The sequence below is a fragment of the Heterodontus francisci genome, chromosome 48 (genome assembly GCF_036365525.1).
Source record: "Heterodontus francisci isolate sHetFra1 chromosome 48, sHetFra1.hap1, whole genome shotgun sequence".
NCBI lineage: Eukaryota > Metazoa > Chordata > Chondrichthyes > Heterodontiformes > Heterodontidae > Heterodontus > Heterodontus francisci.
The window spans coordinates 19,236,262-19,250,425 of record NC_090418.1 but is presented as its reverse complement, the minus strand read 5'-3'; the positions used below and the strand labels follow the sequence as shown (position 1 = coordinate 19,250,425).

Below are 14,164 nucleotides of genomic sequence, written 5' to 3'. Positions count from 1 at the left end.
CGCACTTATCGTTGGAGGTGAGGGTAGAGGGGAAAGGGTTTGCAGTAGAGAAAAGTAGCTGGAGGTTATCGCTGCATTCCTGATCCTGGAATAGTGAGCAGTTTTAGCAGACGACAGTCAAACTTGGTGGAGGGCCAGTGGAGAGTTTTCCCCCCAATTCCGATTGACTTTATTTTTACTAAGTCTCCTTGATGCCACACTCAGTCAAATGCTGCCTTAATGTCAAGGGCAGTCACTCTCTCCTACCCTCTTGAATTCAACTCTTGTGCCCGTGTTTGGAGCAAGGCTGTAATGAGTTGTGGAGCCAAGTGGCCCTGGCAGAACCCAAGCTGAGCATCGTTGAGCAGGTTATTGCTGAGTAAGTGCTGCCTGATAGCACTGTCAATGACGCCTTCCTTCACTTTGCTGATGATTGTGACTGGACTGATGGGGTGGTAATTAGCCAGGTTGAATTTGTCCTGCTTTTTGTGGACAGGATGTGCCTGAGCAATTTTCCACTTCGTCGTGTAGCTGCCGGTGTTGCTTGGCTGGGGGTGTGGCTAGTTCTGGAGCACAAATCTTCAGTACTACAGCCAGGATGTTGTCAGGGCCCATAGCCTTTTCTGTATCCAGTGCCTTCAGCCATTTCTTGATATCATGTGGAGTGAATTAAATTGGCTGAAGACTGACATCTGTGATGCAAGGGTCCTTAGGAGGAGGCCAATATGTATCATCCACTTGGCACTTCTGGCTGCAGATGTTTGCAAATGCTTCAGCCTCATCTTTGGCACTGATGTGCTGGTCTCTGCCATCATTGAGGATGGGGTTGTTTGTGGAGCCTCCACCTCCAGTTAGTTGTTTAATTGTCCTCCCCCATTCATAACTAGATGTGGCAGGACTGCAGAGCTTTGATCTGATTTGTTGTGGAATCGCTTTGCTCTATCGCATGCTGCTTCTACTGTTTAGTATGCAAGTAGTCCTGTGTTGCAGCTTCGCTAGGTTGGCACCTCATTTTGAGGTATGCCTGGTGCTGCTCCTGGCATGCTCTCCTGCATTCATCATTGAACCAGGGTTGATCCCCTGGCTTGATGGTAATGGTAGAGCGGGGGATATGCCAGACCATGAGGTTATAGATTGTGGTTGAATATAATTCTGCTGCTGCTGATGGCCCACAGCGCCTCATGGATTCCCAGTTTTGAGTTGCTAGATCTGTTTGAAATCTATCCCATTTAGCATGGTGGTAGTGCCAAACAACACAATAGAAGGTATCCTCAATGTGAAGATGGGACTTTGTCTCCACAAGGACTGTGCGGTGGTCACTCCTACCAATACTGTCAGGGACAGATGCATCTGTGACAGGTAGATTAGTGAGGACGAGGTCAAGTAGGTTTTTCCCTCCGTATTTATTCATCCAAAACTCTGCTGACCATATCCTATCCTGCACCATCCATCACCACTGTGCGCACTGATTTGTGTTGGCTCCCAGTCTCCAACACTTCAAAATATTTAAATCCCTCCATGACTTCACCCCTTCCTATCTCTGTAACTTCCTCCAGCCCTACATTTAGTCATAGAGTTATACAGCACAGAAACAGACCCTTCACCCCATCGTGTCTGTGCCGGCCATCAAGCACCTAACTATTCTAATCCCATTTTCCAGCACTTGGCCCGTAGCCTTGTATGCTATGGCGTTTCAAGTGCTCATCTAAATACCTCTTAAATGTTGTGAGGGTTCCTGCCTCTACCACCCCTTCAGGCAGTGTGTTCCAGATTCCAACCACCCTCTGGGTGAAAACATCTTTCCTCAAATCCCCTCTAAACCTCCTGCCCCTTACCTTAAATCTATGCTCCCTGGTTATTGACCCCTCCACTAAGGGAAAAAGTTTCTTCCTATCTACCCTATCTATGCCCCTCATAATTTTGTATACCTCAGTCAGGTCCCCCCTCAGCCTTCTCTGCTCTCAGGAAAACAACCCTAGCCTTTTCAGTCTCTCTTCATATCTGAAATGCTCCAGCCCAGGCAACATCCTGGTGAATCTCCTCTGCACCCTCCCCAGTGCCATCATATCCTTCCTATTCTGTGGTTCCCAGAACTGTACACAGTACTCCAGCTGTGCCTAACGAGAGTTTTATACAGCTCCATCATTCCCTCCCTGCTCTTATATTCTATGCCTTGGCTAATTGAGGCAAGTATCCCATATGCATGGACAGAGTGGATAGGGCGGCACAGTGGCGCAGTGGTTAGCACCGCAGCCTCACAGCTCCAGCGACCCGGGTTCAATTCTGAGTACTGCCTATGTGCAGTTTGCAAGTTCTCCCTGTGTCTGCATGGGTTTCCTCCGGGTGCTCCGGTTTCCCCCCACATGCCAAAAGACTTGCAGGTTGATAGGTAAATTGGCCATTATAAATTGCCCCTACTATAGATAGGTGGTAGGGAAATATAGGGACAGGTGGGGATGTGATAGGATTATGGAATTAGTGTAGGATTAGTATAAATGGGTGGTTGATGGACGGCACAGACTCGGTGGGCCGAAGGGCCTGTTTCAGTGCTGTATCTCTAACTCTAACTAACATAGTCAGAAGCTTTTTCCCAGGGTGGAAGAGTCAGTTACTAGGGGACATAGGTTTAAGTTGCGAGGGGCAAAGTTTAGAGGGGATGTGCGAGGCAAGTTTTTTATACAGAAGGTGGTGAGTGCCTGGAACTTGCTGCCAGGGGAGGTGGTGGAAGCAGATACGATAGCGACGTTTAAGAGACATCTTGAAAAATATATGAATAGGAAGGGAATAGAGGGATATGGACCCCGGAAGTGCAGAAGGTGTTAGTTTATTAGGCAGGCATCAAGATCGGCGCAGGCTTGGAGGGCCGAATGGCCTATTCCTGTGCTGTACTGTTCTTTGTTCTTTTTATTCTTCTTTATGCCTTCCTAACCACCTTATCGACCTGTGCTGCTGTCTTCAGTGATCTATGGACAAGTACACCAAGGTCCCTCTGGCCATCTGTACTTCCTAGGGTCCTACCGTCCATTGTATATTCCCTGGCCTTGTTAGTCCTTCCAAAATGCATCACCTCACATTTCTCAGGATTAAATTCCATTTGCCACTGCTCCGCCCATCTTACCAGCCCATCTTTATCATCCTGTAATCTAAGGCTTTCCTCCTCACTATTTACGACATCACCAATTCTCGTGTCATCTGCGAACTTACTGAACATACCTCCTATATTCACGTCTAAATCAGTAATATACACTACAAACAGCAAGTCCCAGCACCGATCCCTGCGGTACACCACTGGTCACAGGCTTCTACTTGTAAAAACAACCCTCGACTGTCACCCTCTGCCTCCTGCCAAAATTTTGGATCCAGTTTGCCAAATTACCCTGGATCCCATGGGCTCTTACCTTCTTAACCAATCTCCCATGTGGGACCTTATCAAAAGCCTTGCTGAAGTCCATGTGGACTACATCAACTGCTTTACCCTCAGCTACACATCCAGTCACCTCCTTGAAAAATTCAATCAAGTTTGTTATACACGATCTCCCCCTGACAAAGCCATGCTGACTATCCCTGATTAATCCCTGCCTCTCCAAGTGGAGATTAATCCTGTCCCTCAGAACTTTTTCCAATCGTTTCCCAATCACAATTCTCTGAGATCTTTACTTCCCTCCAATTCTGGCCATCTGCTAATCTCCAAACATGGATCAGAAAGGACCCAAGAATTCACCTCCATTTTCCAGCTATCTTTAAATACTGAAATACTGTTCGACATCTCAGCTGAGAAAAGCAGACCCTTTCTTGATGAATCGGCCTTGTTCTGCTTTCTAAATGGAAATGAACGTTCCCACAGATGCTGCTAATTACAGCTGTTGACTGAGTAAAATCCAGCTGTTTGTAATAGAAAAAAGAGCCCTTGTTAATGCTTGAATTGTGAGATTTGCCTGCAGTAAAGCTATAGGAGTTTCATTTCCAATTTGTTTGAGTGCTGCCCACAATCTATGTCATGTGGGAAGGAACGAGGCAGGTCGTGTAGGACCCCAGTGAGGAGTGAGGGAGGGTGAGGTTCAGCAGTGAGCAGCGGTTAGTTAGATGGGGCCAAGCCTGAGTTTCAAAAGCCTGTAAGGAGGATTGGAAAACTGCAGGAGGGGAAAGGGGTCCTAGAAAAAAAAGAGTTCAAGTAGAAGAGGTTTGATTCCAGTGGAGTAGGTATTGAACACAGGAGGATGCTGCCTTTGATATTACAGCAGGTAATTACAGGAAAACATAAAAATGTACCAGATTTGAAAATTGAAAGCATGTTTCTGTTCTAAAGGGTCCACAGCTTGATCCTTACCATGTAACACTTAATTGGGAAAGACTTGGCTTCAGAAAAAAGACTAAGTGCAATAAATGTTTGATGTCTGACTCTGTGTGTCTTATCTTACAGCTTCCAGTTAGCGTTTATGAGTCAGTTATCGATATCATCGCAGGAGAGGTATGTAATTAATTGGCTTCAGTCCTGTTTTGTCATTTTATGTGTGTATCTTGCACTATGTACAGTCCCTCTTTGTTCATGTCAGTCTCTGTGTATCCTGCACTTAACATAGAAAGGTAGAAAATAGGAGCAGGAGTAGGCCATTTGGCCCTTCGAGCCTGCTCCGCCAGTCATTATGATCATGGCTGATCATCCAACTAAGTGGACTGTTCTGGCTTTCGCCCCATGCCCTTTGATCCCTTTAGACCCAAGAGCTATATCTAACTCCTTTTTGAAAACATTCAATGTTCTGGCCTCAACTGCTTTCGGTGTTAGTGAATTCCACAGGCTCACCACTCTCTGGGTGAAGAAATTTCTCCTCATCTCAGTCCTGAAAGGTTTGCCCCATATCCTTAGACTATGACCCCTGGTTCTGGACTCCCCCACCATCAGGAACATCCTTCCTGCATCTGCCTTGTCAATTCCTGTTAGAATTTTATAGGTTTCTATGAGATTCCCCATCACTCTTCTGAACTCAAGCCAATATAATCCTAACCGACTCAATCTCTCCTCATACGTCAGTCCCACCAAACCAGGAATCAATCTGGTAAACCTTCGCTGCACTCCCTCTATAGCAAGAACATCCTTCCTCAGATAAGGAGACCTAAACTGCACACACTATTCCAGGTGTGGCCTCACCAAGGCCCTTTATAATTGTAGCAACACATCCCTGCTCCTGTACTCGAATCCTCTCGCTATGAAGGCCAACATACCATTTGCCTTTTTTACCGCCTGTTGCACCTGCATGCTTACCTTCAGGGACTGGTGTTTCGTTGCATATTCCCCTCTCTCAGTTTATCGCTATTCAGATAATAATCTGCCTTCCTGTTTTTGCTACCAAAGTGGATAACCTCACATTTATCCACATTATACTGCATCTGCCATGCATTAGCCCACTCACTCAACTTGTCCAAATCACCCTGAAGCCTCTCTGCATCCTCCTCACAACTCACCCTCCCACCCAGTTTTGTGTCATCTGTAAATTTGGAGATATTACATTTAGTTCCCTCATCTAAATCATTAATGTATATTGTGAATAGCTGAGGACTGAGCACTGATCCCTGCGGTACCCCACTAGTCACTGCCTGCCATCCGGAAAAAGACCCATTTATCCCTACTCTTTGTTTCCTGTCTGCCAACAAATTTTCTATCCATCGCAATACACTACCCCCAATCCCATGCGCTTTAATTTTACATGCTAATCTCTTATGTGGGACTTTGTCAAAAGCCTTCTGAAAGTCCAAATAAATCCAATCCACTGGCTCCCCCTCATCAACTCTACTAGTTACATCCTTGAAGAATTCTAGCAGATTTGTCAAGCATGATTTCCCTTTCGTAAATCCATGCTGACTCTGTCCAATTCTACCACTGTTCTCCAAGTGTACTATGCACATTCCCTCTTTGTTCATGTCAGTCTGTGTGTGTATCCTGCACTATGTACAGTCCCTCTGTATTCCTGTCAGTCTGTGTGTATATCCTGCACTATGTACAGTCCCTCTCTGTTCCTCTCAGTCTGTGTGTGTATCCTGCATGTACAGTCCCTCTGTATTGCTGTCAGTCTGTGTGTATCCTGCACTATGTACAGTCCCTCTGTATTCCTGTCAGTCTGTGTGTGTATCCTGCACTATGTACAGTCCCTCTCTACTCCTGTCAGTCTGTGCGTGTATCCTGCACTATGTACAGTCCCTCTCTGTTCCTGTCAGTCTTTGTGTGTATCCCGCACTATGTATAGTCCCTCTCTCTTCCTGTCAGTCTGTGTGTGTATCCTGCACTATGTACAGTCCTTCTGTATTCCTGTCAGTCTGTGTGTGTATCCTGCACTATGTACAGTCCCTCTCTGTTCCTCTCAGTCTGTGTGTGTATCCTGCACGATGTACAGTCCCTCTCTATTCCTGTCAGTCTGTGTGTGTATCCTGCACGATGTACAGTCCCTCACTGTTCCTGTAAGCCCCATGTGTGTATCTTGCATTCTATACCATCTCTCTCTGTTCCTGTCAGTCTGTGTGTATCCTGCACTATGTACAGTCCCTTTCTGTTCCTGTCGGTCTGTGTGTGTATCCTGCACTATGTACAGCCCTTTCTGTTCCTGTCGGTCTGTGTGTGTATCCTGCACGATGTACAGTCCCTCTCTATTCCTGTCAGTCTGTGTGTGTATCCTGCACTATGTACAGTCCCTCTGTATTCCTGTCAGTCTGTGTGTATCCTGCACTATGTACAGTCCCACTGTTCCTGTCAGTCTGTGTGTGTATCCTGCACGATGTACAGTCCCTCTCTGTTCCTGTCAGTCTGTGTGTGTATCCAGCACTATGTACAGTCCCTCTCTATTCCTGTCAGTCTGTGTGTGTATCCTGCACGATTAGATTAGAGATACAGCACTGAAACAGGCCCTTCGGCCCACCGAGTCTGTGCCGAACATCAACCACCCATTTATACTAATCCTACACTAATCCCATATTTCTACCAAACATCCCCACCTGTCCCTATATTTCCCTACCACCTACTTATACTAGTGACAATTTATAATGGCCAATTTACCTATCAACCTGCAAGTCTTTTGGCTTGTGGGAGGAAACCGGAGCACCCGGAGAAAACCCACGCAGACACAGGGAGAACTTGCAAACTCCACACAGGCAGTACCCGGAATCGAACCCGGGTCCCTGGAGCTGTGAGGCTGCTGTGCTAACCACTGCGCCACTGTGCCGCCCTCTCTGTTCCTCTCTGTTCCTGTCAGTCTGTGTGTGTATCCTGCACGATGTACAGTCCCTCTCTATTCCTGTCAGTCTGTGTGTGTATCCTGCACTATGTACAGTCCCTCTGTATTCCTGTCAGTCTATGTGTATCCTGCACTATGTACAGTCCCTTTCTGTTCCTGTCAGTCTGTGTGTGTATCCTGCACGATGTACAGTCCCTCTCTATTCCTGTCAGTCTGTGTGTGTACTGCGCAATATAATTTGGCCTGTACCTCAGTGGAGACGCTTATAATGTTGTCCATCTCTTGAATGTTATTTTTCATCTTTGCATTTACCTGGATCAGCCATACCTCAGCTAGTCTGCATCTTGCCTCAATTTTCTCTCGATTTCTATTCTTTGTTCCCTCCCTCTTACCTGACAAAAAGGCTTTGTGTAACCAACGGATATATAATTAACTACAGCCAACTTGTTCCATGCCATTCGCATAATATAAAGAGCAGAGCTGCAGCACATTCTGATGCAGGAGGCTTTCTGTTCATCAGCTCATATTCAGTTAGCCAACTCTCAATCCATCTGCACAATACTTCAGCTGTTCATTAAAACTTTTCCATCACAGGGGGAGGTCATTTGGCACATAGTGCCTGTGCTGACTCCTTGCTAGAGAAATCAACCAACTAATCCCACTGTCCCGTTCTCTCCCCACAGCCCTGTATCAATCCCAAACTAATACCACTGCCCCGCTCTCTCCCCATAGCCCTGTATCAATCACAAACTAATCTCACTGCCCTGCTGTCTCCCCACAGCCCTGTATCAATCCCAAACTAATACCACTGCCCCGCTCTCTCCCCATAGCCCTGTATCAATCACAAACTAATCTCACTGCCCTGCTCTCTCCCCATAGCCCTGTATCAATCCCAAACTAATCCCACTGCCTTGCTGTCTCCCCACAGCCCTGTATCAATGCCAAACTAATCCCATTGCCCCGCTCTCTCCCCATAGCCCGATATCAATCCCAAACTAATCCCACTGCCCCGCTCTCCCCATAGCCCTGTATCAATGCCAAACTAATCCCACTGCCACACTCTCTCCCCACAACCCTGTAGCAATTCCAAACTAATCCCAGTGCCCCACTCTCTCCCCATAGCCCTGTATCAATCCTAAACTAATCCCAGTGCCCCACTCTCTCCCCATAGCCCTGTATCAATCCTAAACTAATCCCAGTGCCCCACTCTCTCACCATAGCCCTGTATCTTCCTCTGGTTCAAATATTCATCTGGTTTTGCATTTAAAGATGTAATGGTCTCTGCCTCTACCATTCCCTCTGGTTAATCATTCCAGGCTGTAACAATCCTCTGTGTAAAGAGATTTCTGCTGACTTTGCCACTTTATTAGTGACAATTTTTAACCATTGACTCCCCATCCGGAAGAAATCTTCCACTCACTTCAGTCCAGAATACCTCTATTAAATCTCCTTCAGTCTCTCAAATCTAGTACCATAGAAAAGATACGGCAAAAAAAGAGGCCATTCGGCCCATTGGGTCAGCACCGGCTAAAAAAACTTGCCGCCCGTTCTAATTCCACCTTCCAGCACCTGGTCCGTAGCCTTGCAGGTTACAGCTCTTCAGGTCCACGTCCAGGTTCTTTTTAAATGAGTCGAGGGTTTCTGCCTCCACCACCGATCTGGGCAGTGAATTCCAGACACCCACCACCCTCTGGGTGCAAAAGCTTTCCCTCATGCCCCCTTTAATCCTTCTACCAATCACCTTAAATCTGTGCTCCCGGTAACTGACCTCTCCGCTAGGGGAAACAGTTCCTTCCTGTCTACTCTATCTAGGCCGCTCATAATTTTGTACACCTCAATTAAGTCACCCCTCAGCCTCCTCTGTTCTGATGAAAACAACCCTAGCCTATCCAATCTTTCCTCATGGCTGCAACTTTCGAGCCCTGGCAACATTCTTGTAAATCTCCTCTGTACTCTCTCCAGAGCAATTATGTCCTTTCTGTAATGTGGTGACCAGAACTGTACACAATACTCCAGCTGTGGCCTAACTAGTGTTTTATACAGTTCATTTTATATTCCACCCCTTGGCCTTTTTCACCACTTTATCTACCTGTCCTGCCACCTTCAAGGACCTGTGGACATGCACTCCAAGGTCTCTCACTTCCTTTACCCCTCTCAATGTCCTCCTGTTTATTGTGTATTCCCTTGCTTTGCTTGTTCGCCCCAAATGCATTACCTCACACTTCTCCGGATTGAATTCCTTTTGCCACTTTTCCTCCCATTCAACCAAACCATTGATATCGTTCTGGACTCTACAGCTATTCTCTTCACTATCAACTAAACGGACAATTTTTGTGTCATCTGCAAATCTCCCAATCATGCCTCCCACATTTAAGTCCAAATCATTAATATATACCGTAATAGGACATCACTGCAGGAGTTCATCAGGGTAGTATCCTAGGCCGAACCATCTTCAGCTGCTTCATCAATCACCTTCCCTCAATCACAAGGGGTAAAGTGGGGATGTTCGCTGATGATTGCACAATGCTCAGCACCATTCGCGACTCCTCATATACAGAAGCAGTCCGTGTAGAAATGCAGCAAGACCTGGCTTGGGCTGATAAGTGGCAAGTAACATTCACACCACACAAGTGGCAGACAATGACTATCTCCAACAAGTGAGAATCTAACCATCTTCACTTGACATTCAATGGCATTATGATCGCTGAATCCCCCACTATCAACATCCTGGGAGGTTATCATTAACCAGAAACTGAACTGGAGTAGCCGTATAAATACAGTGGCTACAACAGCAGGTCAGACTAGGAATCCTGTGGCGGGTAACTCACCTTCTGACTCCCCAAAGCCTATCCACCATCTACAAGACACAAGTCAGGAGTCTGATGGAACACTCTCCACTTGTCTGGATGGGTGCAGCTCCAACAACACCCAAGAAGCTCGACACCATCCAGGACAAAGCAGCCCGCTGATTGGCACTCCATCCACAAACATTCACTCCCTCCACCACCCATGACCTCCACCACCCAGAAGGACAAGGGAGCAGTTGCATGGAACACCACCACCTGCAAGGTCTCCTCCAAGTTTCTTTACTCAGAGAGTAGTAGGGGCGTGGAACGCCCTGCCTGCAACAGTAGTAGACTCGCCAACTTTAAGGGCATTTAAGTGGTCATTGGATAGACATATGGATGAAAATGGAATAGTGTAGGTCAGATGGTTTCACAGGTCGGCGCAACATCGAGGGCTGAAGGGCCTCTACTGCGCTGTAATGTTCTAATTCTAAAAAAAATTCTAAAAAAAAAAGTCACACACCATCCTGATTTGGAACTATATCACCGTTGCTTCACTGTCGCTGGGTGAAAATCCTGGAACTCCCTTCCTAACAGTACTGTGGGTGTACCTACCCCACACGGACTGCTGTGGTTCAAGAAGGCAGCTCACCACCACCTTCTTAAGGGAAATTAGGGATGGGCAATAAATGCTGTCCTAGCCAGTGACACCCACATCCCATGAATGAATAAAAAACACAGCAAGGGACCCAACACTGAGCCCTGTGGAACCACTGGAAATCACTTTTCAGTCGCAAAAACATCCGTCGTCCATTACCCTTTGTTTCATATCTCTCCATATAACAATTTCCCATCCCTGTCATCAGCCTGGTGAATCTACACTGTCTGCTCTCTGTGTGGCTTGAATGTCCTTTCGATAGTGGCTGTACAAAACCACACTAACTAAATTTTTGTACAAATTTATCATTACTTATTTACTTCTGCATTCTGTTGAGCTTTTTAATGCCTTCATCTCCCTTCTCTCACACTTTCAGGGGACTCTGTATTAGAACCCAGGATCTCACTCTTCATTCACACCCTTCTGTGTCTTTCCATTCATTGTTTACTTCGAATACATATTTTTCCTCCAAAAATGTCTCACCTCCGGCCTCTTCCCATTAAACAATATCTGCCTCCTCTCTGCCTGTTCTGTTGTCCTAGAGAGTCATAGAGTCGTACAGCATAGAAACAGGCCCTTTGGCCCACTGCATCCATGCCGCCCTTAATGCCTATCTGTACTAATCCCACCTGCCTGCATTAATTCCATATCCCTCTATGCCTTGCTCATTCAAGTACCTGTCCAGATGCCTCTTAAATGTCGCTACTGTTCCTGCCTCCACCACCTCCTCTGGAAGCTCATTCCAGATACCCACTATTCTTTGTGTGAAAAATTTACCCCTTTGATCCACTTTAAACCTCCTCCCTCTCACCTTAAATCTATGCCCTCTAGTTTTAGTGACCCCTACCATGGGAAACAGACTCTGGCTACCTACCCTATCTATGCCTCTCATAATTTTATATACCTCTATCATGTCCCCTCTCAGCCTCCTCCGCTCCAGGGAAAATAGACCCAGCCTATCCAATCTCTCTTTGTAACTCAAGCCCTCCAAACCAGGCAGCATCCTTGTGAATCTTCTCTGCACCCTCTCTAGCTTAATCACATCTTTCCTGTAGTGCGGCGACCAGAACTGCACACAGTACTCCAAATGCGGCCTACAACTGTACAAATGTACAACTGTAACATGATGTCCCAACTCTTGTACTCAGTGCCTCGGCCGATGAAGGCAAGCATGCCACATGCCTTTTTCACCACCCTGTCTACCTGTGTTGCCACTTTCAGGGAACTATGTACTTGCACCCCAAGGTCTGTCTGCTCAAGAACACTCCCCAGGGCCCTGCCATTCACTGTATATGTCCTGCCCTGGTTTAACTTCCCAAAATGCATCACTTCACACTTGTCTGTGTTAAATTCCATTTGCCACTCCCTTGCCCACTTTCCCAGTTGATCTATATCCTGTTGTAACGTTAGACAACCTTCTTCACTCTCCACTATACCACCAATTTTGGTGTCATCTGCAAACTTACTAATCATGCCCCTTACATTCACATCCAAGTCATCAATGTGGAGTTTGCAAGTTCTCCCTGTGTCTGCGTGGGTTTTCTCCGGGTGCTCCGGTTTCCTCCCACAAGCCAAAAGACTTGCAGGTTGGTAGGTAAATTGGCCATTATAAATTGCCACTAGTATAGGTAGGTGGTAGGGAAATATAGGGACAAGTGGGGATGTTTGGTAGGAATATGGGATTACTGTAGGATTAGTATAAATGGGTGGTTGATGGTCGGCACAGACTCGGTGGGCAGAAGGGCCTGTTTCAGTGCTGTATCTCTAAACTAAATATATATGACAAACAAAGGGCTCAGCACCGATCCCTGCGGCACACCACTGGTCACCGGCCCCCAATCTGAAAAACAACCCTCTACTACCACCCTCTGCCTCCTATCACCAAGCCAATTTTGTATCTAATTTGCTAGCTCACCCTTGATCCCATGCGTTCGAACCTTCTGGACCAGCCTACCATGTGGGACCTTGTCAAAGGCCTTGCTAAAGTCTATGTAGACAACGTCCATCGCCCTGCCCTCGTCAATCCTCTTGGTCACCTCCTCAAAAAACTCGATCAGATTCGTGAGACATGATTTCCCACGCACAAAGCCATGCTGACTATCCCTAATCAGACCATGCCTTTCCAGATGCATATAAATCCTGTCTCTCAGAATCCCTTCCAGTAACTTCCCCACCACTGATGTAAGGCTCACCGGCCTGTAGTTCCCTCGCTTATCCCTGCTGCCCTTCTTAAATAAAGGCACAACATTAGCTATCCTCCAGCCTTCCGGTACCTCACCCGTGGCTATCGATAATACAAAAATCTCTGCCAGGACCCCAGCAATCTCCTCCCTTGCTTCCCACAGCATCCTAGGATACACCTGGTCAGGCCCTGGGGATTTATCCACCTTAATGCACTTCAAAACCTCCAACACCTCCTCCTTTGTAATGTTGATATGCTCCAGGATATCGGTGTTCCCTCCCTTGAACTCACTCGCTTCCAGGACGAGAAATATTCATTTAAGACCTCGCCCATTTCCTGTGGCTCCAAACATGGATTGCCACACTGATCCTTAAGGGGACCTACTCTCTCCCTAGCTACCCTTTTACTCTTCATATATTTATAGAATCTTTTAGGATTATCCTTTATCTTATCTGCCAAGGAAATCTCATGGCCCCTTTTTGCCCTCCTCATTTCCTTTCCTTCCTACATCCCCTATACTCCTCGAGGAACTTGCTCGATCCCAGCTGCCTATACCTGACATATGCCTCCTTCTTTGTCCTGACCAGACCCTCAATATCCCTCGTCAACCAAGGTTCCCTAAACTTGTCAGCCTTGCCCTTCCATCTAACAGGAACATGCCGGCACTGAACTCTTCCTATCTCACTTTTAAAAGCCTCCCACTTGCCAGACGTCCCTTTACCTGTAAACAGCCTCTCCCATTCAACTTTTGAGAGTTCCTGTCTGATGCCATCGAAATTAGCATTCCCCCAATTTAGGACTTCAACCTGAGGACTAGTCGTATCCTTTTCCATAACTATCTTGAAGCTAATAGAGTTATGGTCACTGGTCCCAAAGTGCTCCCTCACTGACACCTGCCCAGCCTCATTTCCTAAGAGGAGGTCGAGTGTAGCCCCTTCTCTAGTAGGGCCATCCACATATTGCTTCAGAAGACTATCCTGGACACACTTAACAAATTCTTCCCCATCTGATCCCTTAGCACTAAGGCAGTCCCAGTCAATATCAGAGAAGTTAAAATCACCTACTATTACAACCCTATAATTCCTACACCTATCTGTGATTTCCCTACATATATGCTCCTCCACTTTCCTCTGACTATTGGGGGACCTATAATATAATCCCATCAAAGTGATCACCCCTGTCTTATTTCCAAGTTCTACCCATATGGCCTCGCTGGACATTCCCCCCGGAATATCCTCTCTAAGTACTGCCGTGATGTCCTCCCTAATCAATAGTGCAACTCCCCCTCCTCTCTTACCTCCACCTCTGTCATGCCGGAAAGATCGGTACCCCGGAACAT

General features: G+C 46.6%; 1 protein-coding gene across 1 annotated transcript in view; it reads left to right on the top strand.

Moving 5' to 3' along the window:
• The window catches only part of cops6 (COP9 signalosome subunit 6), a 94,056-nt gene that overhangs the window by 66,303 nt on the left and 13,589 nt on the right, over positions 1-14,164 (top strand). The window contains exon 6 of the mRNA XM_068023855.1: positions 4,400-4,447. Coding sequence (XP_067879956.1) covers positions 4,400-4,447 — 48 coding nt within the window. The remainder of the gene's footprint in view (positions 1-4,399; positions 4,448-14,164) is intronic.